The sequence below is a fragment of the Hordeum vulgare genome, chromosome 2H (genome assembly GCF_904849725.1).
Source record: "Hordeum vulgare subsp. vulgare chromosome 2H, MorexV3_pseudomolecules_assembly, whole genome shotgun sequence".
Classification (NCBI taxonomy): domain Eukaryota; kingdom Viridiplantae; phylum Streptophyta; class Magnoliopsida; order Poales; family Poaceae; genus Hordeum; species Hordeum vulgare.
The window spans coordinates 53,302,465-53,328,680 of NC_058519.1; the positions used below are offsets into that span (position 1 = coordinate 53,302,465).

Here is a 26,216-nt window from a genome sequence, read left to right on the forward strand (position 1 = left end):
GCACAAGCTCAGATATCTGCTATCTTACTTTGCAGTTTCCAATTTTTCATGTAACTATGCCATCAATGAGCATCATTCAGACACACATGCTCCCGGACCCTGACAGCTGATTTCCCACAAACACAAGTAATTTGGCTCCCAGAAAAAAATGGAAGTAATTTGGCTTCTAGTAGCATCCGCACCCTCATTACCTGTACTTTTCATACGCTTGATGTGTCGCCACAACACCACCCCGAGCAGGGCAATACTCCGCACATTACCTCCTCTCTGCGTATGACAAATGAGAGATCCAGCGGTGCTGTCTCCTGGTTGAGGCCGCTGCTTTTTAGAGGGAGAGGGGATGGAGGAGTGAGTGTAGGAGGGGCTGCAACAGGTCAAAGCACCCACACCATTCATCCATGAAGAGTCAGCGAGAGAAATCCCGGTTCCCGACACAGTCGTCAATGCAGTCTCCAGGAGGGTTGACCTTCTCTTTTTGAAAGGGGGTTTTAGCCCATTGCACAAATATGACTGGACCCCCTACTTCCGAGCATAAAGGGTGAATATGTGGTATTATCTATGCATTATTAGATTGCCGTCTTTACACATCTCTATATATTGCCTGAACTGGTAGACAATGGATGGAAGGCTGAAGAGAACCGAAGGATAATCACACACATGAAGTCTGAACAGGTAGACAGCTACGCAACGAAATTGCAAACATTTCATGAATAAATACCAGGGATATTTATCGCCAGCATGAACAACAAAAACACAGGCATCTACTTGGTCGTGTTATTTGCCACATACATGTGCATAAATAAATTCTAGAGCTATGTCAACACAAATAGAGATAAAATAAGGAACAGGAGAAGCTTCAACAGTAGTTTATTAACCTTGTCCAGAATGTGACGGCAAGCAACATATGAAGCGATGGGGCATGCCGTCGTTCGGCGAGGCAGACGTTGGTACAACATCCGATGCACCCCCATGAGAAGTGGCGTCCTAGGACAAGGGAAACGCAATAGCGTCAAGACCGGTGCGTCCACGGAGTCGAGCACGAAACCCTTGGTCAGTTGGCCGGAACACTCAGGCCTCAGTCGCCTTCGTCCGTCCTCCACGCAGACAGATCGGGGGCCATGGCGAGGACCTAGGCCTATCGGTTGGCCAGCCCGCCGAGGTTGGGGATGTTAGGTTTCCTCCGGCGACGGTTGTCGAGATCCATGGCGGCCAGGGAAGGAAGATGAGTGCTCTAGAAGCACAAGATCCACCATGAGTCGGGGAGGGAGAGAAGGGAAGATCCATGGCGATTTGCTGAGGGGGAGGAGCATCGCCTCCCAACCACGGCACCATGCGCCGGAACCATGGCCGCCTCTTTCTTTGTGGGCAATTAGCCCCGCACCGTCGCTGCGCTCCTCCCTCTCTCCTAGCTCTCCCTCTTTCACGGCGGGCGGTAGACACAGGATTGGAGGCATCCTCCTCCCCTAGATCCATATGGGATCACATGCAGCAAGAACATCCTCCTCCCCTAGATCCATACGAGATCGGAGTCATGCTCCTCCTCCTCCCCTAGATCCATACGGGATCGAAGGCAACGAGAACAGATGGGAGCGAGGGGTTGGGGAGAGGCGAGACGTGGGACGTGTGTACTTTGACAGTTTTTCTTTGTTTCGAGTGGAGACGGGGTCGCGTGGAGGATGGGTTGTTTTTACGAGTGGTGGAAGAGAGGCGGGCTGCGGGCATCGAACGAGGAAGGTGGGGATCATAACAGGTCGAACCGGTTGATTTAGCAGAGATTAATCGCCTGGTTTATGGAGGGTTGAAAAAAAATCAAAAAAATCGATGGAAAGGCTAGCGGTAGGAGGGGGTCTGTCGTGGTCCAACCATCATGACGGTTGATCCCCTTTAATAATAGAGACTATATGCACACTCGTACCTGCGTTGCACTCGTATAAGCCTAACACTAACAGTGTACTGACGCGAACTAATATCAACCAAAACAAAGAAGCACACAAAAAAATAGGCCCGAGGTAACGAAGTTGAAAACGAGAGAAAGGGAGTGAACATCATATTAGATGTAAGATATTATCTCACATCTAGATGTGATATAGTCACACCCTTTTGTTTATGTTTGTTCCCAGCTCGAGCCGTGGTTTCTGTTGGAGTAATTCAGATCAAGGCGTAGTACGTAGTTATTTGCTGCATGCTTCACCCTCGGCTGCTGATGTACAAGGAGTAATGCTACACATACGGACGTCTATGGAGGGTTTACGGGCTCGGTGGATATGATTCGTTGGAAAATTGATTAAGGGTGGCGGCCCCACTAGTGAAAATCAGGGGGGCAATTAAATTAGGACACGTTGCCGTTCTGTAAAAGTCTGTAACAAGTTGTCCGTATGTTTAGCATTATTATTGATGTACAAGCCTGCCTGCCTGCAATCTCCGTGCTCTTGTTTGAAAGAAAAAAAAATCTTGGCGCTGAATAGGAGGACTCCCTGCTGGGATCGATGTTTCCTTATGTTTGTTCCCAGCGATCCATAATTTAAACAGCACCCTTGGCTGGAAGTCCGATTCTACAAGGCCTGGATTAATTCAGATCTATTTGCTGCTTCACCCTCGGCTGCTGATCTACTATTACAAGCCTGCCTGCAATCTCCGTGCTCTTCTCCGTCAATTAAACCTTTATTTATACTAGTACAAATGCCCGTACGTTGCACCGGGCTAGAAAAAAAATACAAACCCTACTTGTTTTGCCATTATGCAGCATTAATTTTAATAAATGTTAATTATAATGTTAAATGTTAGACATCTATTTTTAGACGGAAGGAGTTTCTTTTAAAGTTTTAATTTCTGTGGGATGAGTTACAACAGTAACAACAATGAGGGCAGTTCAGCCATTTGCGTGTGACACCAATACGGCAGTGAACACAATAGCAAAGGAAATCATGACACTATGAGAGATCGTATTTCATAATTGGGTATGTTAAACTATAAGCTTTGAAGATAAGAATATACTGCTTTCTGTCCACCTCCGATGAATCATAATGGTGCATCCTCTCAAAACCAGCAACACTCCATGAATCCGACATCAAGCTGGCCATCTAGAAATGATGCGCCTTCAAATCTTGTGATCCATATGGGAATCGAACCATTTGAAGATCTCTCCATTCTCCAGGCTGGTAAATTCATGGTATGCATACGCAATATTCAACTCCTCCGTTACATGCCTCTCCAGCCGGAACCCCTCCGGCAAGACCTTCTTTTCCTCCGCCACGGCCTTCCTATTCCCAAAACAGCCATCGTCCATGATCCAAGTCCCTTCCTCACATTGATATTAATGTTGAATCGAATTCAACTTCCATAATCAAGAAACAAAACTGTGGGCTGTTAGATTCAACTTCCTACAAAAAATCAAAACCATAAACTCAAGCACATCCTGTACCATATCCTATCACGGTCTTGTATAATTTTTCATGTAGAACTTCAGTCAACATCACCTAAAGAGTTAGTACAACTTCTACTCCCAAATATGGTGCTCAACCAAACAACACTTTCAGGTTTGTTTTGCGTGGCAACTCATTCTTTTAAGTAATGCAGCATGTCTGCATCATGTATTTTTGTGCATGTCATGGTTGTAGCAAGATGAGTGAATCTATCCATACACAATGCCAAGACGAAGAACATAAGGGGTGTGCTCTCAGAAGATGTGCTTACAAATTTCAGAAACATAAAAACGCACATCATATATAAAGAAGGGTTTCTTTTAGGTCACCTTCCCATCATATTCCTGGCGACAAAGAACGTCCAGTGCAATGTATGCTGGTGTACCCACTGCAGACTTGGGCCTTGAATGTAGTACCGATGACTTTCACAAAATGGCAAAGGGTACAATGATTAGCAGTAAACAGCAACCAATTATTCTTATGCAGACTTGCAGAAACATGACAGGATTTATAGTGCATGTGCCCACACTCCTATCAGATTTGTTGTTAACAAAAATTGCTCAGGAAAAAGAAACTATAATGAGATTCGACAACCAACCTTGGAGTACCCAAAATCGCATATCTTGAACCGCGGAGCTGGGCTGCCATCCAAGAGAACATTCTCTAGCTTCAAATTCCTATGGCATATTTGCTGGCAAGCAGTAAAGTGATTGCAACATTTAACATATTTTCAGGTCCCACTCACATTTATTTGAAAAATCAGCGTTGGGACCTTCTACTCAAAGAAAGATGTGAACTGTAACTTGCTTGATGTCCAGCTAGTATGAGAGTAATTTATTGCTTCTCCATACCATGTGATGGCAGTAGCTTACGCCGCAGATCAGCTGCTGGAAGAAATATGTGGCCTGCAGCAATCAGAGGGGGGGAGAACGCTCAACAGTAAATTTCACTCTGGATTTCGAACTTGTGCTGGGCAAAGAAGATAGAAAGAAGGGTTGTAAATCGTGACCTCGTCCTCGCTGAACCGCCCACGATCAACTATTCGATCAAAGAGCTCGCCGCCGGCCGCGTACTCCATCACAATTGCAAGATGCGTCGGTGTGAGGATCACCTGTCGAATTTTTCAAGCACTCGCGATTGTCAGTTTCACATAGGAAAGGAAACACCTTGGTGCCGAAGTAGTGCAGAATAATCGAAATTTTTGCCCCGACAGTTATCCACGCCACCGTCTAGACTCTAATGAAAAAATGTTCCCGTCCAGTAGCAGTGCAGCAGATTAAACACAAAGGGAACGTGGCATGACAACACCTTGGCATTGCTGTTGCCACTTTTTCATTCCCATTTGTCCTATAAAACGGAACACGGTGAGAAAAAGGAAGTAGCTCACTTGGTGCCACCACAATGTCAGATTTCTCCTTAACGGTCGCAAATAAACTGACAAAGCCTTCAATCCTGACTAATGGGACAACAGTAACGCCAGCACTAACTGAAAAAATTGACAGGACTTTCACGACTTCATATTCATAGGATCTATGATTATCTGCATCTGGTCCCCACTGCATGTTCTATCCCTTATAAAGAGCCTATACCACACCCTTACTGGGATGTACTTCATATTTCCTCCGTTTGCCTTCCATGAAACAATATTTAAAAACATGAGTCTGTCTTGCGATATATCTGTTGTTCCTAAGCTAAAGCTTGCACAAGCAACGGGCAGTTCTTCATCAGACCATTTCTCCTCTGCTTCATTCATTGCAATGCGCTCCAGCCAAGTGAGATGAACTTTAAAGTTGGAGGCATCAAAACCTTTTATTTTAGCATAATATCTTGGCATGCCATCAAGGTTATCAAAAAGGGCCCAGATCTGACCAATTGCAAACAGATTAGCATCCCTCAACTTCTCAAAATCGAAAAAACTGCATCAGGGAAAGAAAGCTTCACATAATAACAAGGTTGATTCTGACCAACAGTATCTGTAACTTCTGCACTGATATTGTCCCGATCACCTATATCTAGAGTTTTAGCTTCCTCTTGGATGTCTACTTTGCCAAATACATCAGATGGAACCGATTGCCTGTCAACATTAGTGACATTATCATCAAATATTTCTTTCCCATTCAAGTCAGCATTAGATGGAAAATTATTCTTTCTTCGCTTCTTTTTCCTATTATAGTTGAGGCTGCTGCTGCCATCAGCATCTTGCGTCCTCCTAGCTGCCAGAGATCCTAGAACGGTAGTCATTTGCCTTGGCCTATATCAACAAAAACAACAAACACCGTCGGATCTATTCAGATCACAATAATCCAAGTCATGCACAACTGTAACATCATCTAGAAGCATTTGCTCCTCCTTAATCCGGTGATTAACGTCTGTAGCAGGATGAGGTAGCAACTGCTCATTCTCCACCTGCTCCTCGGCATCTTGCTTTAGCATTGCTTCCTCATTGTTTAAAAGCATTTGCTCGCTCTCGGGATGTTGATCACCATGTCCATGCTCATTGGCTCTCTGAGTTTATAGATATTCCAGATGGAAAATTTGGACAGCAGATTCAGATTTAGGCATCGACTCCTATTATTAATTCCTTTCTTCAGTCAGCACGGATATTTCAGCTCAAGCAAGCCACTTTTCTCACTGAGTGTTTGCCTCTAGCCAAAGCTGCTGCAAGTAGAAGACTCGACTCTGACGATGTACATTGGACAGTCAGGCGCTCGCTAGCAGAATTTTTCTCCATCTCCATTCAGTTGCAGCCATCTGTTTATCATATATCCAGGATGCTAAATGGTATTGCACACAATGTGGTACATCAGGTTCTCAATTCCTCGATGGAACCTATCTTTGGACGTAATTATTCAGCTCAGGATTAAAAGATTGCCTGGCATGCATGATTTAGATAAGAACTACCAGAACAGCGAGCAAATGCTTGTAAATCGGAGGTTCAGATTCCTACTTACTTTGCGGAGCCTCCATTTCACCTGTCACTTGAAGTTCAGTTCCAATCGCGTAGCCGGCGGGGGCGGAGATCTCGGGGCGGGGGCTGGGGATGGGGTTGAGGTGCTTGGGGTCGTCCCTGGCGTGGAGAACGTGGTGCTGTTTGGGGCTGGGGGTCTTCCCGGGCGTGCTGAACGTGCTCGGGGAGGACGCCCTGCGCGACCACGTCGTGGGCGGCCAGGCGGCCGGCCTCGAGGAGCACGTCGGTGCGCCAGCGCCGCTCGGCGCAGGCGACGAGCGCGGCCGCTGGCGGCGGGAGGGGCTTCTCATCCAATCGGCGCGAGGGCGGCGGCCGTTCGGGGCTGCTGCGCCTTGGCGGGGGCAGCGGGTCGCGGGCCCGGCGCTGGTGGTGGTGGTGCGGCCGCGGGGAGGGCGGCGGCAAGGGCGGCGGGGACCGTCGGCGGTATCGTCCTCCCGATGACGGCGACGGCGGGGGCGGCGGCTCGCGACCTCGGGTGCATCGGGCCCTAGGAGGGGCAGACGGACGGGAAAGCCTCTCCCCCCGCGGCATGGGCCGGCTGCAGCGGGGTCCGGCAGGGGACGGTTGCGGCGGCATGTGGCGGGGATGGGGACTGCGGCGGGGGCCGGTGGCGCGCGATAGGTGGAGATGCGTCGGAGGTGGAGATGCAAGGCAAGGTCACCGTGCGTTTTTTTTTCTTTTCTCTTGCCTGTAACGATTTGATTAACTTATCAGAGGACTGCGGGTTGAATACCAATAAACATAGAGGGTTTTCTGCAAAATTGCCACGACGGACGGCAGAAGCGCTTCGCGCTTTATTACTAGGGGAGATATATACTACTGCCAAGAAAGGAACCGTACGTCTCCCCTTGGCGATGGAGGACGGGAGGATCCAGACGACGCCGGATCTGCCGCAGGACATCTTGATGGACATCTTCACCACGTTCGAAATCCCCGACCTGGTGCGTGCCGGCTCCGTGTGCGCCTCCTGGCGCTCCGCCTACCAAACCCTGCGCAACCACGGGCTGTACAAGCACTCCCAGACGCCATGTCTGTTCTACACCTCTGAGTCCGACGCCGAGAACACCGCGCGTCTCTACAGCCTCGTGGAGAAGAAGGTGTACAGGCTAGCTCTCCCGGACCCGCCTATCCGCACCAGAACTCTGATTGGCTCCTCCCCTCAGGGCTTGCTGGTTACGGTCGATGACAAGTCCGAGATGCACCTTCTCAATCCCATCACCGGTCAACAGATTGCCCTGCCGTCGGTGATCACCATCAAGCAGGTGAAACCCATATACGATGGCTCTGGCGTCCTCCGCATGTATAGATACTCAAATCATGTTCTCGAGCCGCCATCAGACCGTCCTCTTAGCGAGCTGCGGCACCAACTCCATCACAAGGCTTTTGTGTTTTCTCTTTCTGATGATGCATCATCCTCACAAGGAGGAGGAGGAGGAGGAGGAGAAGGATACATTGTGGTGCTAATTCACAACCCGTCTTGCCAGCTCTCCGTTGCAAGGGTAGGGGCTGACAGCTGGACCTGGTTGCCAATGCCACCTCACACATCCTATGCCGACTGCATGTATAAGGACGGCGTCATGTATGCAGTGACTTTCAAGGGACAAATCCATGGCTTCCATCTTACAAGCCATGCACCTGTGGCCACCATGAAGATGATTATGGAGGAACCAATGACTTTAAGATATCTTAGTACGTATATCATACAAGCTCCATGCGGTGACCTTCTGCAGGTTTGGAGAAAATTTAACTATTATGATTTAGAATCTACGCCCAATACAACTGTGTTTTGGATTACCCGCAAAATTAGAGTATATAAAGTTGATGCCGCAATGAACGTACTCGAGCCAACCAGTTGCTTGCACGGCCATGCCTTGTTTCTTGGGCATAATCAGTCACTTTGTCTTAGTACTGAAGAATACCCAGCTCTCAAGGCGAACCATGCCTACTTTACTGACGATAACAAAATTTGGACAATGGGACTTCAGAATAAGCGCCGTGATCTGGGAATCCTCAACTTGGATAATAACAGCAGGGAGGAACTTGTGTCTCCTCAGCTTTGGTCCAACTGTCCGGCCCCCATATGGATTACACCAAATCTCACAGAGATAAGTTTTCCTTTAGATAATTAGTTTGGAGTTCTTCCTTTTGTACCAAAAAATCATCTAGTTCGTTAGTAATGGTGGTGGTTCGTGATCTGGGTTTTACTATATGTACACGCCAGAAATTTCTAAAGAGAATGCTGCAAGTTTATTCTACTACTTGTAATTCTCAGTTTGTTTCCTCTTATAGTTCTCTGTTTTTCCTTTTGCGGTTTGTTTTTGTTTCAAACATAAGATGATTCAATTGGGAGCAAAAATGCTAGACATACAAAGAGTTACACAAGGTTACACGCTGACTAGGATTCTTTCAATCAAAATCCACCTCTTTGTAAAACCTATGTAAACTTATGTATGTGTAGCATTGCTGAATTGGGACAGAGGTCTTGGTCTTGAATCTTAGAGAGTACCTACAGCAGGACCCACTACTTCTTCCCGAAACGCCCGCCTGGTTGGTGTATAGTAAAAAAAAAAGGTCTTTTACCACTCTGCCGTTAGGTGCACTTATAAAAATGCCCTTTCCCACTATCGTCCGATCAACGTGCTTTGACAGCTATCTCAAAGTTTGCTGGACATTTTGCCTTTGCCTCCTTATCTCACTAACATGTGGGTCCCACAAAAATAGAAGGAAAAAGCACTCTCTTCCTCACTGGTTCTCTCTCTCTCACACGTACGATGGCCGCCGGGGCTCACCGGGGTGAGGTGCTCACAACTTTGACCCCCCTTCAACCTCTCTCTCTCTCGTATGCGCTCTCTCTCTCTCTCCTCTCTCCTCTTGCTAAATTCCTCAAGGTGAATCGCTGCTCCCTTGCCCTGGTTTAGGTTGCGGCTTGCACGGAGGGCACCATTGCTCGGCACCAGCTCGAGCCTGAAGACCATGTCCAATTGAATCGCTAGTCGCCTATCTTCCGCCCCACATGGTTAATTTGGGAGGGGGCTGCACATAGATGCTCAGAACCCTAACCTACACGACGACCATCACTCTTCGTCTCCTAAATTCGACCGCTCCGACCAACTGTAGAACACCCCGACCACCCTGTCGTCTTCTTCATGACCTTACGACCCGAATCCCCTCTTCTCCTACTCGATTTCATGCCCGAAGCACCTTGCCCGAAGTCGGCCTCCATGACCGAGTTCGACTAGATAGGTCGTGCACGTGCCAACCTACACCTGACGCGCCCCAGTGTGCTTGGAGTGCCTCCCGTAGCTTCCCTGCGCCTCGCGCCCTCCGACTCCGGACACATTCTCTGAGCTGAGGGCGAGCCACCAACGAGCGCAACCATTCAGGACCGGGGATGAGTTCCTGCGTGGACCAGTGTTAGCCCTAACGCTGGGTCCCTTGGCCCACATGTCAGGGAGGGAGATATTATGAGAAAGAAAGTTTTTTATTTATATTTATTTTGGTTGGGCCCACTAGTAAGTCAAAGAGAGGAGTGGGAGAAAGTGTGTACTATTTTTTCTTTTTTCTAGCTTGGTGTAACAGCCCGGAAGCGACACTCCAGAAGATTCCTTTTCATTACATTGTTGCCGTGTGATTTAATAGGTTGTCGCATTCATAATCGCATCATTCCCATTGCATCGGCACTAATTGCCGTCATTTTTCAAAACTTCCATCCAATGTTAGTTGCCGATTCTCTTTTTTTTGTCGTCGTCCGTTTAGAGACCAACCACACACGCACACGCCCGCGACATCGTCATAATATTATTTTTTTGAAAACTGTGTATGAAACTTTCTCGAATTGCCTTGAAAGTTGGCGTGCGGTCTTATTTTATTGTACGTTGACCGCCTGCCAAATTTCGTCGAAGTCGAAGTCCCTTAACCGAACCGTTAAATGTATAGCAGCACTATAGTCGGTTTATTGGTCGGATGTTTTCGGTGTTTAAAACGTTGTCGGGCCGCAAACTTCCCTCTCCTCTTGGCCCAACCACTCCTACACAACCACTAGCCTTCCCTTCGATCGGAGCCATCGTATCGCGGCGATCATAGGGTAAAAAAACACCCCAAACCCTCAAAACCCTAGCCCCTAGTTATAAAAGGAAGGTCCTCCGTGCACATTTGGCTCCTGACCCCGTCAAAATTGACAAATTTGATCTAGAAGTCAAAGGATTTCACAAACTGTACTACGTTTGAAAAAAATTCATCCAGCTGACCTTTTTGTATGACGTCTTTGTCTTAGACGCCACACTACACTGTGTGACGTCCGACACTACGTTGTGTGGCGCTTGAGACCTAGTGTGACGCATAAGGCATATGCGCCACACTATACTGTGTGGCGCCTAAGACAAAGACGTCACACAGTGTAGTGTGACGCCTGACTGTCTTGGCCACACAAAAGGATCAGCTGGGTGAAATTTTTTCAAACGTAATTTAGTTTATGAAATTCTTTGAATCCTTAGTTAAATTTATCAATTTTGCCCCTGACCCCCTCCTCCTCGTTTTCGGTGCCACCCAGCCACTAGCCGCCACAATCCCCTCCAAATCCGCCATCGCTAGCCCCTGTCTGCCACTTGGCCAGCCCTATCGAGCTCTGCCGCAGCAAGCCGCTGCACGCGACCATTCTAGCGTCGCCACGTGGCCTCCCTGTCGACCCGGCCTCCACCAACGCCGTTGGCCCTACCAGGCCCAGATCCGGCCCCGAGAAGTCATTCTGGGCCCCGATCGAGAGCCCCCGCAACCACGCTCTTCGTCCTCGCCCGCGAGCACCCCGTCGCCCGAGCAGCGGCGCCGCGCCCTGCCTCGCCTCGCCAGACCACCGGAGAGCTGCTTTCTCTCATGGCGCCCCGGCCTCCCGCTCCTTCATGCCAGCGTCGCTCGCGCGCCAACCCTCGCGTTCGCCATGGAGCTTGCCCCGAGTCCGTCCTCGCCCCGTGTAGGAATTGCGCCGCCGCCGGTTGCTCGTCCTGCCGCCTCGCTCATCCCCAGTGCCGCGACGTCAAGATCTCCGCCGCTGTCGTCTTCTGTAGCGAGATGTAGCAGTGCTGCATCGAGCGGTCGTCTGCCCCAAAGCCGCGTTCACCAGGCTGCGCGTGGGCCACCTGACCGCAGGCCGCAACTGCACCAGGCCCAACTGCTTCCCCGAGCCGGCCCAACCCCCTCAGCCCTGTGGTGGGCCTCCACACCCCCATGTCCCGCCTGGGTGCTGAATAGCTATCCAGTGCCCATCACTTTCGGCCCATGTGCTATTTTTTTGCTGAGACGAATTGTCTATTATCCAATGAATAACAGAATGACAGATTTGTCCCTGAAATCATGCATCTAATATATTTTTAACCGTGCATCGGATTTAAAAAACTTTATAAATGAAAAATGCTTAGGATTTTGTGTAGGTTCACAATATCCAACTTTCAAAAATATTTGAAATGTTTAAAGTTGTTGTTTAATTAAATTTGCTAGATGTCATGTTGAAATGATTTAATTTATAACTAGTTAACTGTAGATCCGATTAAAATGTTTCATATATGTAACTTGGCTAAACAAATGTGTAGAATAACATGATGACATTTATTTCGCTGTTTAACAACTCTAAAATTATGTTATAGGCCGGATCTTAATTTGCATTGTGAGAGAGGAGTGACACAATGAGTTTATTCCTTATATATTTTAGCGTAGGACCCACATGTTAGTGAGATAAGGAGATAAGAGCATCAATGTCCGACAAAAGTTGAGATAGTGGTAAAAGTACTTTGACCGGATGGTAATAGAACGGAAGGGCATTTCTATAAGTGCATTTGACAGCAGAGGGACAAATTTAAGCATGCTTCGAAATTTGGGGCAAATCTGAGTTGGTAGTTCGAGTTAGGGACATAAAAAGAAATGGCCCCAAAAAATATCACCCTTCCAGACCCTTCATTTGGTTCTTATACGCCCGAACTGACCGACACGCCATGGATCGAGACCAAATATAGAAACGATACGAGGGCACCCGGATGGTATACCTCCTTCAGCGCGCACTCTTTCTTGCGTCCCTCGGCGAACCACGCAGTTCCCCTCGCTCGCGCAGTTGCCATGACCCAGGCCGCTTGGATCTGGTTCCCAAAGTTTACGGTGGGGACGACCTAGAGAGGATGAAGAGGCTTCTAGGTAGAGATGAGGAATCAAACATATAAATGTGGTTGTGTTACCTGCCATTCTAGAGGCATCGTGATGTTTTTCATCCAGGATTAATTTACTGTCGCTCCTTTCACCGTGTTGTCGGGTGGTTGACCGTTCATCTCTTTCGTGCGTAGGCTTCGGCTGAGACTGTATGACTGGTGGGCTCATTCGTTTGTGGTGCCCACAAGCAATGAGTGGGTTGTGCACCCACAGCATCGGCGAGTGGCTGGGTCTGGGATTGGGCAGGTGAAAACCTAATGCACACACGCACATGGCCTTCCCCCTCTCAGTTTTACTCCCTCCTAGTAGCCGCCGCCGTCTCCTCCTCTTCCTCCTCCTCTCTCAGATAGCAGCTCCACTTTGCCTTCCTTTTATTCATCATCCATGCAACCACACGCGATCATCGACAACGTGTGGTTCCAAATCGGGCGTCTCCATGGAGAGCAGGGTGACCGCATCTTTGCATTTTGGATGAAGAAGAAGGAGAAGACTGCGGTGGGGGGCGAGCCGAGGAGAACCCGAGGATAGGGACAAGAACCCGAGGCAGGGGTAGCGCTCTTCTCGATGGGTTGGAGCTGCAGGGAAGAATAAAGGGGACCAACGACTTAGAGCAACTCTAGCAGACCTCGCATCGGGCCGGCCCGTAAAACACGTTTGTAGTTCGCGCAAAACCGTTTTTGCGGACCGGCGCGGGCTGGCACAGATGCAGACCCCGCATAATGGACCCGTAAAAAAGCATATTCACGGAATATTTTTTTTACGGGTCGGCTTCTGCGGGTTCTGGTCGGACGCAGCTCCTCCCGGCCCGTAAAACTTAGATTTGCAACACTTGGCGGGGGCAGTCATCGCACTCTATGAGCGGCATCGACGGGCCACAAAGACGCTGCGCGAGCGCCGAGCCCGGTGGACGGTCGGACGAGTCCATGCCCACAAACCTTCGGCGGCGGCGGGCGGACGAACCCGTGCCTACATGCGGCGACGCGCCCTTGCTTGGGCTGCGGGAGAGGCTCCCCGACCACTCCATCGCCTGGGGCAGCAACCGACGGCCGGAAAAAGCCAAATCCGGCGACCCATGATGAAGTGCCGTAGATCTGCAAATCTGGCCCGCTGACGCAGGGTGAAGGGAGGGGAGGCCTCGTGCGCGTGGCGGCCTTCCGGCGTGCTCCTGCCGGCTGCTGTCGCCGGAATCTTGGGCGGCGGCCGACTGTCGCGCGATGGGGGAGAGGAGAGGTGGTTGGTGGGATAAAGCGTGGGATGAAGGGCACCGCAGCCGCGAGGGGGAAACCCGCGTTTTCCCGGGTTGGGGTCGGGATTTTGCCATGCCCCCAAAAAATTTTTGCACGCCGGGGCGGGATGCGGGGTCTGATCGGGCTGGTTTTTCCGCCCCGACCCGCATTTTGGCGGTTATTTTACGAGTCAGGGCGGGATGCGGGGTCTGCTAGAGTTGCTCTTAGAGGGGGGGCAGGCTAGCCCATGTTCGGCATGGAGACGCTTCTGACACCGGCGAGCCAAGGGACGCCGCTAGCCACACAACACACGTGATCGTGTGTCTCTTTCCTTTCTCTTCTCCCGTCTCTCCCGTCTCTTTCTTTTCTCCCCATTTTCTACCCTAAAGAATCCCTCAAGAGCAGTAAACCATGGAGATTTGCACTAGTAGAAAAGAGGGCTTCGATTCATGTCAGATCAGAGCATTAGTCCCGGTCTTGTTACGAACCGGGTATTTGTGAGTATCAGTCCTAGTTCGAGCAGATAGTACGCTGGCCGGGCCTCGGAATGCATCATGATTAGTACCTGTTCGACTGGGACATTTAGTCCCGGTTCCACACACCAACCGGGACTAAAGGTCCTCGCTCCTGGCGCAACCCCTTAAGTCCCAGTATGTGTCTCCAACCGGGACTAAAGGTCCTCGCTCGTGGCGCAACCCCTTAAGTCCTAGTTTGTGTCTCCAACCGGGACTACATGTCTTTCTTCGGTCCCGGTTTTATACACCAACCGGGACTAATATGATGCATATATATCCTCTCCCCTGTGCCCCTCTCCTCTCTTTTTTGGCCATAGAAGGTATGGGAGGTGTGTGTGTTGTTCTGTTCTGCCTTCCTATGCACATGAGGTGTTCGATGAAATGCCCGAGCCACACTTAGGCTTTCTCCTCTATTCTTCCTCCAAGCTCGACCTCCAAGCTCCATTTTCCTCAAGATTTTTCTAGATTTGGCGGTGCACCAACTATCCAAGTGTTCTAAAAGGTTAGCAACTTCATCCTTTCATCTCTCACTTCTTGTTTAGCTCTTTCATATGTTCTAGAAGTGAAGTGGTTCGTGGGTTTTACTAGAGGAGTGTATGTGTGGGAGTTTATTTGATTTAGATGCACAATTTGAGCTTAAATTAACTTCTTAGTTTGCACATGTGTAGGGCGTAGTCCCGTCCCTGTCCCCTTCCCCACCGCCGTTGATCGTCCGCGCCGATCTCGTCGGTGGCACCACCGTGGTGAGCCTCTTGTTCTTATCTTTTTTAAAGAAAAACAATTCTTACTTGTATGATTTAGATAGCTACTTGTATAATTTTCTTACTTGTATTATTGTTTGTTATTATATAGTGCCATGGTTTTGGTATCCGCCCCCGTCGGCTCTCGTTTGTTCTATCATACGGATGAGGTATATTATCTTTTATAACTATTTGTTTCATTTAGTTTTAATGATCATTATGCCGACCAAATTGACATAGATGTATTTATCTAGGAGGTATGTGAACCAGAAATTACAACTGACCGTCTTGTCGAGAGGTTAAATCTAGTTGAACAAGAAAACAATTATGTGAAAGAAAAATTGAAAAGAATTGAAGAAGAGAAAATGAAATTGGAGTTGCATGTTGCCAATGTCGTCGATCTACACAAGATCCACATGGATGCAATGCGCTTGAAGATTAGAAAGATTAGAAAATATGTCATTGATAAACAGGCTTGGTATCATTATGTTGTTGAAACAATTGTTACCTTAGTTGCAATTTTGATCGCATTTTTTGTTGCATTTAAATGTTTTACCTAGTTGTATGTTGTTTTATGAGAATTATGTATGAACATTATGTATTTTTTTTGTAGTAATAACTACTGTACTTTGGTTTTAATGTGATGATGAACTTGTATTAATTTGGTCATTTCTCTATTCATGATGTTCTCTAATGATGCCCCCGTATATCAATGAACAGAAGAATATTCTACGCTCCAAACACCCGGAGTAATATGACTATTGGATTACAGGTGAACACATGGAGACTTTCAGCAGTTGGTTGAAAACACGTCTCATGAGTAACAACACTGTTGGAGATGACCTGTATGTTGGCACCAAGAGGAACACGAGTTCGCCTACTCGGTTGCTCCAAGTTGTTCCAAATTAGGTGTGAAAGAGAAGTTAAGCACTAGAGGTGTTGTCATGTCAGTCAAGTTGGTAGGCCACCTATAAAGCATGCTCTCTTATCGCAAATATAGGAAAGACTTGAAAGGGGAAGTTGATGATATGTTGAGGGCTGAGAAATCAAAGAATCCTATGAGAATAGTCTATTTTTTGGCATATCTTATGAACATCCAGACACCTTTATATTATCTTACATGAGGAGTACAAACCCACATCATGAGTATGTTGGGTTATACCCAAAGGGCTTCAGATTTCAAAAGAAATATTTTGACAAACCGGAGGGAATCTTTGTAAGAGTTAGGGTATATATGTGATTTGGCATTTTGTCATTTGAAGTATGATTTTATAATAATTGTTATTAAGTCTTGGGGACAAGAAAATGGGTAGGTCGGAGGCTTCGAGCACCAGTTTGAGATCTTTATAGAGCAGCAGAGTAGCCGAGATATGGGTGGCACTAAGAGGAACACGGGTTCGCCTGCTCGGTTTCTCCTAGTAAATTAGGCCTGAGAGAGAAGTTAAGTGCTGGATGATAAGAGAGAAACGATGTATGACATAAAGTTGGAGTTACTGTGTGGTTTCTCTAATCGGAGGACCCCTTAATACATCAGAAGCATCGGAGATGATAAGAGAGAAATGTTGTATGATATAATAGAGGCACCTTTATATTATCTTATGAAAAATAACTTGATAGAACTATTTGTCAATCTCTCATGAAAAATAACTTGATAGACCTATTTATCACTCTCTCATTAAAATCTATATAATCAAATATTACATTCATATAAGCATTCACTCTAGCAAGCATTCTAGCAATCAAAATACAATCAATGAATAAAGCAATAAAGAAAACAATATGGTTATTAGGTCAACAAAAAGTATTTTATAATATTCTTCAATAACAAAAAGAATAAACTAGAAAGCTTTTAGAAAACTCTAGTTATGATCAAAATAATATAAATTTAAAATTATATAAAATTTATCCAACTAAAATTTTCACAAAGTATTTTTTCTTAAAAATTAATAGAAAAAAGAATTAAATGAAAACTAGGCATGTATGCTTGTGTTTAAAAGAAAACTAAAACTAAAACTAAAACATCCTAAAAAGGTCTAAAACCAAAAAAATGGGAAAAAGGCATGATCTCTTTCATTAACACAAAAAGAATATGAAAGTTTTGAATTTTTTAGAATTTCATATATTTTGTTAAAATTCTTTGATAATCATGTGTATTACATATAAGTGAGTATGTATGAAAATTAGGATGTGATTTGAAGAAGATCAAAAAATGACATAACGTATGCAAAAAAAATGTCCGCCTACTAGGAGGAGAATTCACACACCACGGCTTGCATACGACTAGAAACCCAACTATATATGAGCCAGGATGCAGGCCCACGGGGCACGAATATCTGTTGTCAATAGGACCAACAGGGCACAGAGGGGCCAGGTTAGATGATGAGTTGTGTACTTTGAGAGGAACTTGCCAAAATGGCCGTATGTAGGCTTATAAACCGATGCGAGCGCCTCTCGCTTGGCGAGGTCGGACTAAACTCCCACCACCCCTCGGTTGTGCCAGAACTAGCCCTTTAGTCCCGATTGGTGGATCCAACCGAGACTAAAGGACCCCCTTTAGTCCCGCTCTGATCCACCAACCAGGACTAAAGGCCTGGGTTTTGCACCCTCTGAGCTAGTGAAATTCACCTTTAGTCCCGGTTGGTGACTTGGACCGGGGGTAAAGGAAGGCTTTAGTCCTAGTTCTTGCCACCAACCGGGACTAAAGGGAGGGGTATATAATCAGCACTTCGAAATTATTGCCCAAACACCATCTCCAGTTTCGATCTCTTCCCCGACGGTGACGGAAACCACCACGACGCTACGAGGCTGCCAGAACTCGTTGTTGCCTTCGAGCCATCCCCGAGCCCACTGACCATCGCCGAACCTCCTTGCCCTCCTCCTTGATCCCGCTCGTCGTTACCGCCCTTGACGATGTCCTCGAGCCCTTCCCTGACGCCGTCGTCAAGCCCTCTCCGTGTCGCCGCCCCCGAGCCCTACCCCGATGATAACCCACAAGTATAGGGGATCGTAACAGTTTTCGAGGGTAGAGTATTCAACCCATATTTGTTGATTCGACACAAGGGGAAGCCAAAGAATATTGTCGAGTATTAGCAGTTGAGTTGCCAATTCAACCACACCTGAAAGACTTAGTATCTGCAGCAAAGTATCAGTAGCAAAGTAGTGTGATAGCAACAGTAGCAACAGTATGAACGGTAACAGTAGCAACAGTGACAACAGTAGCGACAGAGTAACAGTAGCAGCAGTGACAACAGTAGTGACACAGTAACTGTAGAAACAAAGTAACATAGAAAGAACCAATAGGAAAAGACTCATAGGCATTGGATCGGTGATGGATAATTATGCTGGATGACATTCATCATGCAACAGTTATAACATGGGGAGATATGTAACTAGCTCCAGTTCGTCAATGTATTGTAGGCATGTATTCTGTATGTAGTCGTACGTGCTTAGGGAAAAGAACTTGCATGACATCTATTGTCCATCCCTCCCATGGCAGTGGGGTCCTAATGGAAACTATGGGATATTAAGGTTATCCTTTTAATAGAGAACCGGAACAAAGCATTAGCACTTAGTGAATACATGAACTCCTCATACTATGGTCATCTCCGGGAGTGGTTCCGGCTATTGTCACTCCGGGGTTGCCGGGTCATAACACATAGTAGGTGACTACAACTTGCAAGATATGATCGAGAACACACATATATTGACGAGAAAATAATAGGTTCAGATCTGAAATCATAGCACTCGGGCCCTAGTGACAAGCATTAAGCATGGCAAAGTAGTAGCAACATCGATCTCAGAACATAGTGGATACTAGGGATCAATCCCCATCAAAACTAACTCGATTACATGATAGATCTCATCCAACCCATCACCGTACAACAAGCCTACGATGAGATTACTCACGAACGGTGAAGAGCATCATGGAATTGGCGATGAAGGAAGGTTGGTGATGACGATGGCGACGATCTCCCCTCTTCGGAGCCCAGAACGAACTCCAGATCTGCCCTCCAGAGGAAGAACAGGTGGTGGCGGAGCGTCCGTATCGTAAAACGCGATGACCTCTTCTCCTTGATTTTTTTCCGGACAGAAGGGACTAAATAGAACTGGAGTTGGAGGCGATGGAGCTCCGAGGGCCCCACAAGCCTGCTAGGCGTGGCCAGGGGGTGCCCGCGCCTGGTGGGCTTGTGGGCTCCTCGCTCCACTCCTCTGGTTGAATCTTGCGCCGGTATTTTTTATATATTCCACAAAAAATCCTCGTAAATTTCCAGGTCATTTCGAGAACTTTTATTTCTGCGCAAAAACAACACCATGGCAATTCTGCTGAAAACAGCGTTAGTCCGTTAGTTCCATTCAAATCATGAAATTAGAGTCCAAAACAAGGGCAATAGAGTTTGGAAAAGTAGATACGATGGAGACGTATCAACTCCCCCAAGCTTAAAGCCTTGGTTGTCCTCAAGCAATTCAGTTGACAAACTGAAAGAGACAAAAGAAAAACTTTTACGAACTCTGTTTAATCTTGTTGCTGTAATTATGTCTAACTCATATTCAGATTTTCAGCAAGATCATAGGCTAACCACATAAGCTATGACATTTAGGTCTCATGGCAAACTCATATCAATGGCATAATCAACTAGCGAGCAATAATAATGAGTTTCAAATGTCAACACTTCAATCAAAACAATCATGAAGCAATATGAACACATGGTATCTCGCTAGCTCTTTTTGCGACCGCAAAACATAAATGCAGAGCACCTTTAAAGACCAAGGGCTGAATGAACATTGTAATTGATGGCAAAGAAGGTCCAGTCACGGTCATACTCAATAACAATTAAAAGCAAATCATAGAAATGACAGAGGTGCTCTCTAATTGGTGCTTTTATAAGAAGAGGATGGCTGAATAGAAACATAAATAGATAGGCCCTTCACAGAGGGAAGCATTGATTTGCAGAGGTGCCAGAGCTCAAGCTTTTAAAACAGAGATAAATAATTTTGGGTGGCATGCTTTCATTGTCAAAGCAATGACCAAGAGTTTTCATCATCTTCCATGATACACATACTATAGGCGGTTCCCAAACAGAAAAGTAAAGTTTTGACTCCTCCACCACCGATCAATCACACTCCACGGCTAGCCGAATACTCTGGTGCCGTCCATACCAACAACAATCCAGGAGGAGTTTTGTTTGCAATTATCTTTTTGATTTGAGCATGGAACTGGGCATCCCAATTACCGGCCCCTTTCTCATGAGTGATAGTGAATAAACACATATCGAGGATAACACGCCTAGCATGGAAGATACTGACCGCCCCTTGTCACCACATGAGCGGTTCGGGCATGCAAAACAGATTATTTCTTGAAGGTTTAGAGAGTGGCACGTGCAAATTTACTTGGAACGGCAGGTAGATACCGCATATAGGTAGGTATGGTGGACTCATATGGAACAACTTTGGGTTTATGGAAGTGGATGCACAAGCAGTATTCCCGCTTAGTAGAAGTGAAGGCTAGCAAAATACTGGGAAGCGACCAACTAGAGAATGACAACAGTCATCAATATGCATTGAGATTAACCAACATTGAGTGCAAGCATGAGTAGGACCTAAATCACCATAAACATGAATATCATAGAGGCTATGTTGATTTTGACTACATGCGTAAACATGCGCCAAGTCAAACCACTTGAATCATTCAAAGGAGGATACCATCCTATCATACTACATCATAATCATCTCAAAATTCATCTTGGCATCCAAGACAAACCATTATAAGCTCCTAGCTAATTAAGCATGACATCAGAAACTATGATCTCTAAGTTGTCATTGCAAACATGTTTCTCTCACAACAAAGCTGAGTTAGGAACGATGAGCTAGTCATATTTACAAAAATAAAATAGATCGAGTTCATACCAGCTTTTCCAGGCTCAGTCACTTCATCATATATCGTCATTATTGCCTTTCACTTGCACGACCGAATAATGTGAACAATAATAAGAGTGTACGTGCATTGGACTAAGCTGGAATATGCAAGCAAACACAAAGGAGAAGACAAAGTAATATGGCTCTGTGACAGATAAACACATATGCATGCGAGAGCCACTAAACATTGTAACCATGGTCTTCTACCTTGACCAAAGAAAAAGGAAACTATTTACACGGGAAAGCTCCCAACAAGCAAAAGAGGAACGAGAAATCTTTTTGGGTTTTCTCAAACTAGACAAACACACGAGAAGAAAGCGAGAAAAAGAAATAAACTAGCATGGATGATACGGTGGCAAAGTGTGAACACCGACTAACAGAGTGAAAGTGTGAGCAAGAATATAAAGTCGGTGAGAAACACGTACTCCCCCAAGCTTAGGCTTTTGGCCTAAGTTGGTTTACTCCCATGGCTGGTCTGGGCGATATCCAAAATCATAATGGGGGTTGTGCGGGAGCGCGACAACCACTGCCTGAATAGCTGCCTGATACGTCTCCAACGTATCTATATTTTTTGATGGTTCGATGCAATTATCTTGTCAAACTTTGGATGTTTTGTATGCCTTTTATATCTTTTTTGGGACTAACTTATTAACTCAGTGCCAAGTGCCAGTTCCTGTTTTTTCCGTGTTTTTTACCCTTTTCAGAGGAGGATTTTAATCGATGTCCAAACGGAATAAAACTTCCGAAAAGATTTTTTCCGGAACAGAAGATACACACCAGACTTGAGAACCAAGGCAGGGGCCAGCAGGGGACCCCACAAGCCCCCTAGGCGCGGCCAGGGGGGCCCGCGCCTAGCAGGCTTGTGGGCCCCCTGTGGCACGTCTGCCCTACCTCTTCTGCCTATAAATCCAGAAAAATTCCAAAACTGCCGAGGAGATCCACGAAAATACTTTTCCGTCGCCGCAAGTTTCTGTCTCCGCAAGATCCCATCTGGGGCACGTTCTAGTGCCCTGCCGGAGGGGGGATTCAGATACGGAGGGCTTCTTCATCAACACCATGACCTCTCCGATGATGCCTGAGTGGTTCACCATAGACCTTCGGGTCCATAGCTAGTAGCTAGATGGCTTCTTCTCTCTCTTGGATCATCAATACAAAGTTCTCCATGATCTTCGGGGAGATCTATCTGATGTAATCTTCTTTTGCGGTGTGTTTGTCGAGATCCGATGAATTGTGGATTTATGATCAGATTATCTATGAATCTTATTTGAGTTTCTTCTGATGTCTTATATGCATGATTTCATATCCTTGTAATTCTCTCCGAGTTGTGGGTTTTGTTTGGCCAACTTGATCTATGGTTCTTGCAATCGGAGAAGTGCTTGGTTTTGGGTTCATACCATGCGGTGACCTCACCCAGTGACAAAAGGGGTAGCGAGGCACGCATCGTGTTGTTGCCATCAAGGGTAAAAAGATGGGGTTTTCATCATTGGTTTGAGTTTATCCCTCTACATCATGTCATCTTGCTTAAAGTGTTACTCTGTTCATCATGAACTCAATACACGAGATGCATGCTGGATAGGTCGATGTGTGGAGTAATAGTAGTAGATGCAGAAAGTATCGATCTACTTGTCTCGGACATGATGCCTATATGTATGATCCTTGCCTTAGATATCGTCATGACTTTGCGCGGTTCTATCAATTGCTCGACAGTAATTTGTTCACCCACCGTATTATTTGCTATTTTGAGAGAAGCCTCTAGTGAACACTATGGCCCCCGGGTCTACTTCACACCATATTTTCAGCCTTACAATTCTACTTCTTTGCACTTTCCGCCTTCAGATCTCACTTTGCAATCAATCTTGAACGGATTGACAACCCCTTTATAGCGTTGGGTGCAAGCTCTTTTGTGTTTGCGCAGGTACTCTAGACTTGACGCGATTCTCCTACTGGATTGATACCTTGGTTCTCAAACTGAGGGAAATACTTACTGCTCCTGTGCTGCATCGCCCTTTCCTCTTCAAGGGAAAAACCAATGCAAGCTCAAGAGACGACAGAAGGATTTCTGTCGCCGTAACAGAAGAATTTTTGGCGCCGTTGCCAGGGAGGATCAAGTCAAGAACTCATCCAAGTAAGTGTCGAAAAATCATCTCTTGCATTTACTTTTTTGCCTCTCGTTTTCCTCTCCCCCACTTCTAAAAAACAAAAAAATTCAAAAATATTTGCCCTTTTCATTTGCCTTTCCTTTTCTTGTGTGCCATGTGCCTTCAATATGCTTGCATCTTTTCTTGCTAAGTATCTCTTGATATGGATCCTCATCAACTTGCTAATCTCTTTAAGAGATCCAATTATGTTGATCCAATTGCTAGTGAGTTGAGTGCACTTGACTATCTTTATGGAGTTTTGCTTGAGATGCGTGAATTTGAAAATCGTGATGTAGAAATTTATGAAGTGATTCACGAGGGCTCCTTGAATGAACAGCATGATTTCAATGGTTTCACTATGAATTCTATTAGTGACAATCATGCTAAAAATATGCAAAACCCTAAGTTGGGGATGCTAGTTTTGCTATGTCCACTACTGGTTGCAATGATCATGATTGGGGTGTTGATTTTTCTTATGATCTTGAAAATTTGTTTAAGCCTCGTGATGAATATGATATTTGCAATATTATTGAAAGTGGGTTTGGAGAAGTCATGACTTTAGTTGATGATAATCCCACTATTTTTGAAGAGCGTCTACTTTGCATGCATGTGGATCATGAAAAGAATATCCTATGTGATAGTTACATTGTTGAATTCGAATATGATCCCACATGTAATTATTATGAGAGAGGAAAATATGGTGGTAGAAACTTTCATATCACTAAGTCACCTCTCGTTATGTTGAGATTGCTCTTGTCTCTTTCTTCTTCCTTGCATTTGGCAGTTATTGCTTGTCTTGATAATTTGTTTTCCTATAAAATGCCTATGCATAGGAAGTTAGACGTAGATGTGATTTTCACATGCTTTATGATGCTCTCATTGTGCTTCAATTCTTGTATTTTGTGTGAGCATCATTGAATTATCAATGCCTAGCTAAGGGCGTTAAACAATAGCGCTTGTTGGGAGGCAACCCAATGAATTTATCTTTTTCTTTATGTTTTGTTGCGTCCACACCATCATAATTCTGTTATGATTGTGTCTTTTGTGTTTCTTTTTGTGTTTGAGCCAAGAAAAACCTTTATGACTAGTCTTGGTGATGGTTGTTTGATCCTGCTGAAAAAAGACAGAAACTTTTCGTTCATGAGATTGTTTTTCATTTTTATTCAGAAAGAGATTTTGAGTTGATTCTTTTTGCTGCTGGTTCATATGCCGTTTGCCCAGGCAGTCTAATGTTTCCGAATTTTTGAGGTCCCAAAAGTATACGAAGTATACAGATTGCTACAGACTGGTCTGTTTTTGACTGATTCTGTTTTTGTTGAGTTGGTTGCTTGTTTTGATGAAACTATAGATAGTATCGGGGGGGGGGTACTAGCCATGGAAAAGTGAGAATACAGTAATCTAACACCAATATGAATAGAAATCAAGTTTGCTACAGTACCTAAAGAGGTGGTAGTTTGTTTTGTTGTGCTAATGATATCACGAGTTTCTGTTTAAGTTTTGTGTTGTGAAGTTTTCAAGTTTTGGGTGATGTTCTCATGGAGAAATGGATAAAGAGTGGAAAGAGCTCAAGCTTGGGGATGCCCAAGGCATCCCAAGCCAAATTCAAGGACACCAAAAAGCCTAAGCTTGGGGATGCCCCGGGAAGGCATCCCCTCTTTCGTCTTCAATCCATCGGTAACATTACTTGGAGCTATATTTTTATTCATCACATGATATGTAAATTGCTTGGAGCGTCTTGTATCGTAGGAGTCTTTTCTTTTTGTTGTGTCACAATCATCCTTGCTACACACCTTTGGAGAGAGACATGCACTCATCATGAATTTGCTAGAGTGCTCATTGTGCTTCACTTATATCTCTTGAGCTAGATAATTTTGCTCTATGTGCTTCACTTAGATCTTTAAGAGGACGAGGGTGCGTTACTTGGTAGTTGGTTTGTGCTATGAAAGTACTCCCAAAGGTGATAGGTGCTACTGCGACAATAGACCTTCCCTGGCAACGGCGCCAGGAATCCTGCTGCTACGGGCTATGCCTATAGGGACTTCCTTGGCAAATATGCAAAGGATTTCCACGCGGCTTTGGAGCCTTGCGTTTTTGTTCCCTTGAAGAGGAAAGGGTGATGTAGCACATCGGCGGTAAGTATTTCCCTCAGTTTGAGAACCAAGGTATCGATCCAGTGGGAGGATCGCGTCAAGTCACAACTACCTGCATAAACACAAAGATCTTGCACCCAACGCTATGAAGGGGTTGTCAATCCCTTATAGATTGTTTGCAAAGTGAGAAGTGAAAGCAAAAAAGTAAACAAAGCAAAGTAAAAGTGAAAGTGGAGACGATAGTTGTGAATAGACCCGGGGGGCCGTAGTGTTCACTAGTGGCTTCTCTCATGAAAGCAAGTAGATAGTGGGTGAACGAATTCCTGTCGAGCAATTGATAGAACCGCGCAAAGTCGTGACGTTATCTAAGGCAATGATTATATCTATAGGCATCACGTCCAAAACAAGTAGACCGATAGTTTCTGCATCTACTACTATTACTCCACACGTCGACCGCTATCCAGCATGCATCTAGTGTATTAAGTTCAAAGGAACAGAGTAACGCCTTAAGCAAGATGACATGATGTAGATGGACAATCTCAAATCTATGATGAAAGCCCATCTTGTTACCCTTGATGAAAACAACATGATGCGTGCCTTGCTGCCCCTTCTGTCACTGGGAAAGGTCACCGCACGGTATGAACCCAAAACCAAGCACTTCTCCCATTGCAAGAATCATAGATCTAGTTGGCCAAACAAAACCCAAGACTCGGAGAGACTTACAAGGATATCAAATCATGCATATAAGAAATCAACAAAGACTCAAATATAATTCATAGATAATCTGATCACAAATCCGCAATTCATCGGATCTCGACAAACACACCGCCAAAGAGGATTACATCGGATAGATCTCCATGAAGATCATGGATAACTTGAAGATCCAAGAGAGAGAAGAAGCCATCTAGCTACTAATTATGGACCCGTAGGTCTGAAGTGGACTACTCACGAGTCATTGGATAGGCGATGATGTTGATGTAGAAGCCCTCCAACTCCAAAGTCCCCTCCGGCAGGG

The 26,216-nt window shown here is 45.8% G+C and overlaps 2 protein-coding genes across 5 annotated transcripts; one reads left to right on the plus strand and one right to left on the minus strand.

Moving 5' to 3' along the window:
- Positions 1–685: 685 nt before the first annotated feature.
- LOC123424847 (serine/threonine-protein kinase SAPK4-like) lies at positions 686–6,585 on the minus strand. 4 transcript variants are annotated; one of them, XM_045108545.1, is made up of 6 exons: positions 6,374–6,585; positions 4,432–4,533; positions 4,274–4,327; positions 4,021–4,113; positions 3,752–3,844; positions 686–3,380 (listed from the first exon to the last, which is right to left on the minus strand). In XM_045108545.1, the coding sequence occupies exons 2-6, from the start codon at positions 4,498–4,500 to the stop codon at positions 3,303–3,305; spliced, it is 387 nt and encodes a 128-aa protein (XP_044964480.1). In that variant the 5' UTR covers positions 4,501–4,533; positions 6,374–6,585; the 3' UTR covers positions 686–3,302. The 4 variants fall into 4 exon arrangements, with proteins under 4 accessions (XP_044964480.1, XP_044964479.1, XP_044964481.1 ...); XM_045108544.1 differs by having other exon boundaries at positions 4,432–6,294; XM_045108546.1 differs by lacking the exon at positions 6,374–6,585 and adding an exon at positions 4,810–6,366.
- Positions 6,586–7,244: 659 nt separating this feature from the next.
- On the plus strand, positions 7,245–8,519 carry LOC123425417. Its single transcript, XM_045109116.1, has one exon. It carries the CDS (start codon positions 7,245–7,247, stop codon positions 8,517–8,519), a length of 1,275 nt encoding a protein of 424 aa, XP_044965051.1.
- The last annotated feature ends 17,697 nt before the right edge of the window (positions 8,520–26,216 follow it).

Bases quoted from the DNA above. Each gene is read 5' to 3' on its own strand.
- LOC123424847 (XM_045108545.1), bottom strand. From the start codon at position 4,500: ATGGAGTACGCGGCCGGCGGCGAGCTCTTTGATCGAATAGTTGATCGT. The intron at 4,114-4,273 runs GTATGGAGAAGC...ACTGCTTGCCAG, and splicing joins TAAGCTACTGCCATCACATG to CAAATATGCCATAGGAATTT. The intron at 3,845-4,020 runs GTTGGTTGTCGA...ATTTTGTGAAAG, and splicing joins GCGATTTTGGGTACTCCAAG to TCATCGGTACTACATTCAAG.
- LOC123425417 (XM_045109116.1), top strand. From the start codon at position 7,245: ATGGAGGACGGGAGGATCCAGACGACGCCGGATCTGCCGCAGGACATC.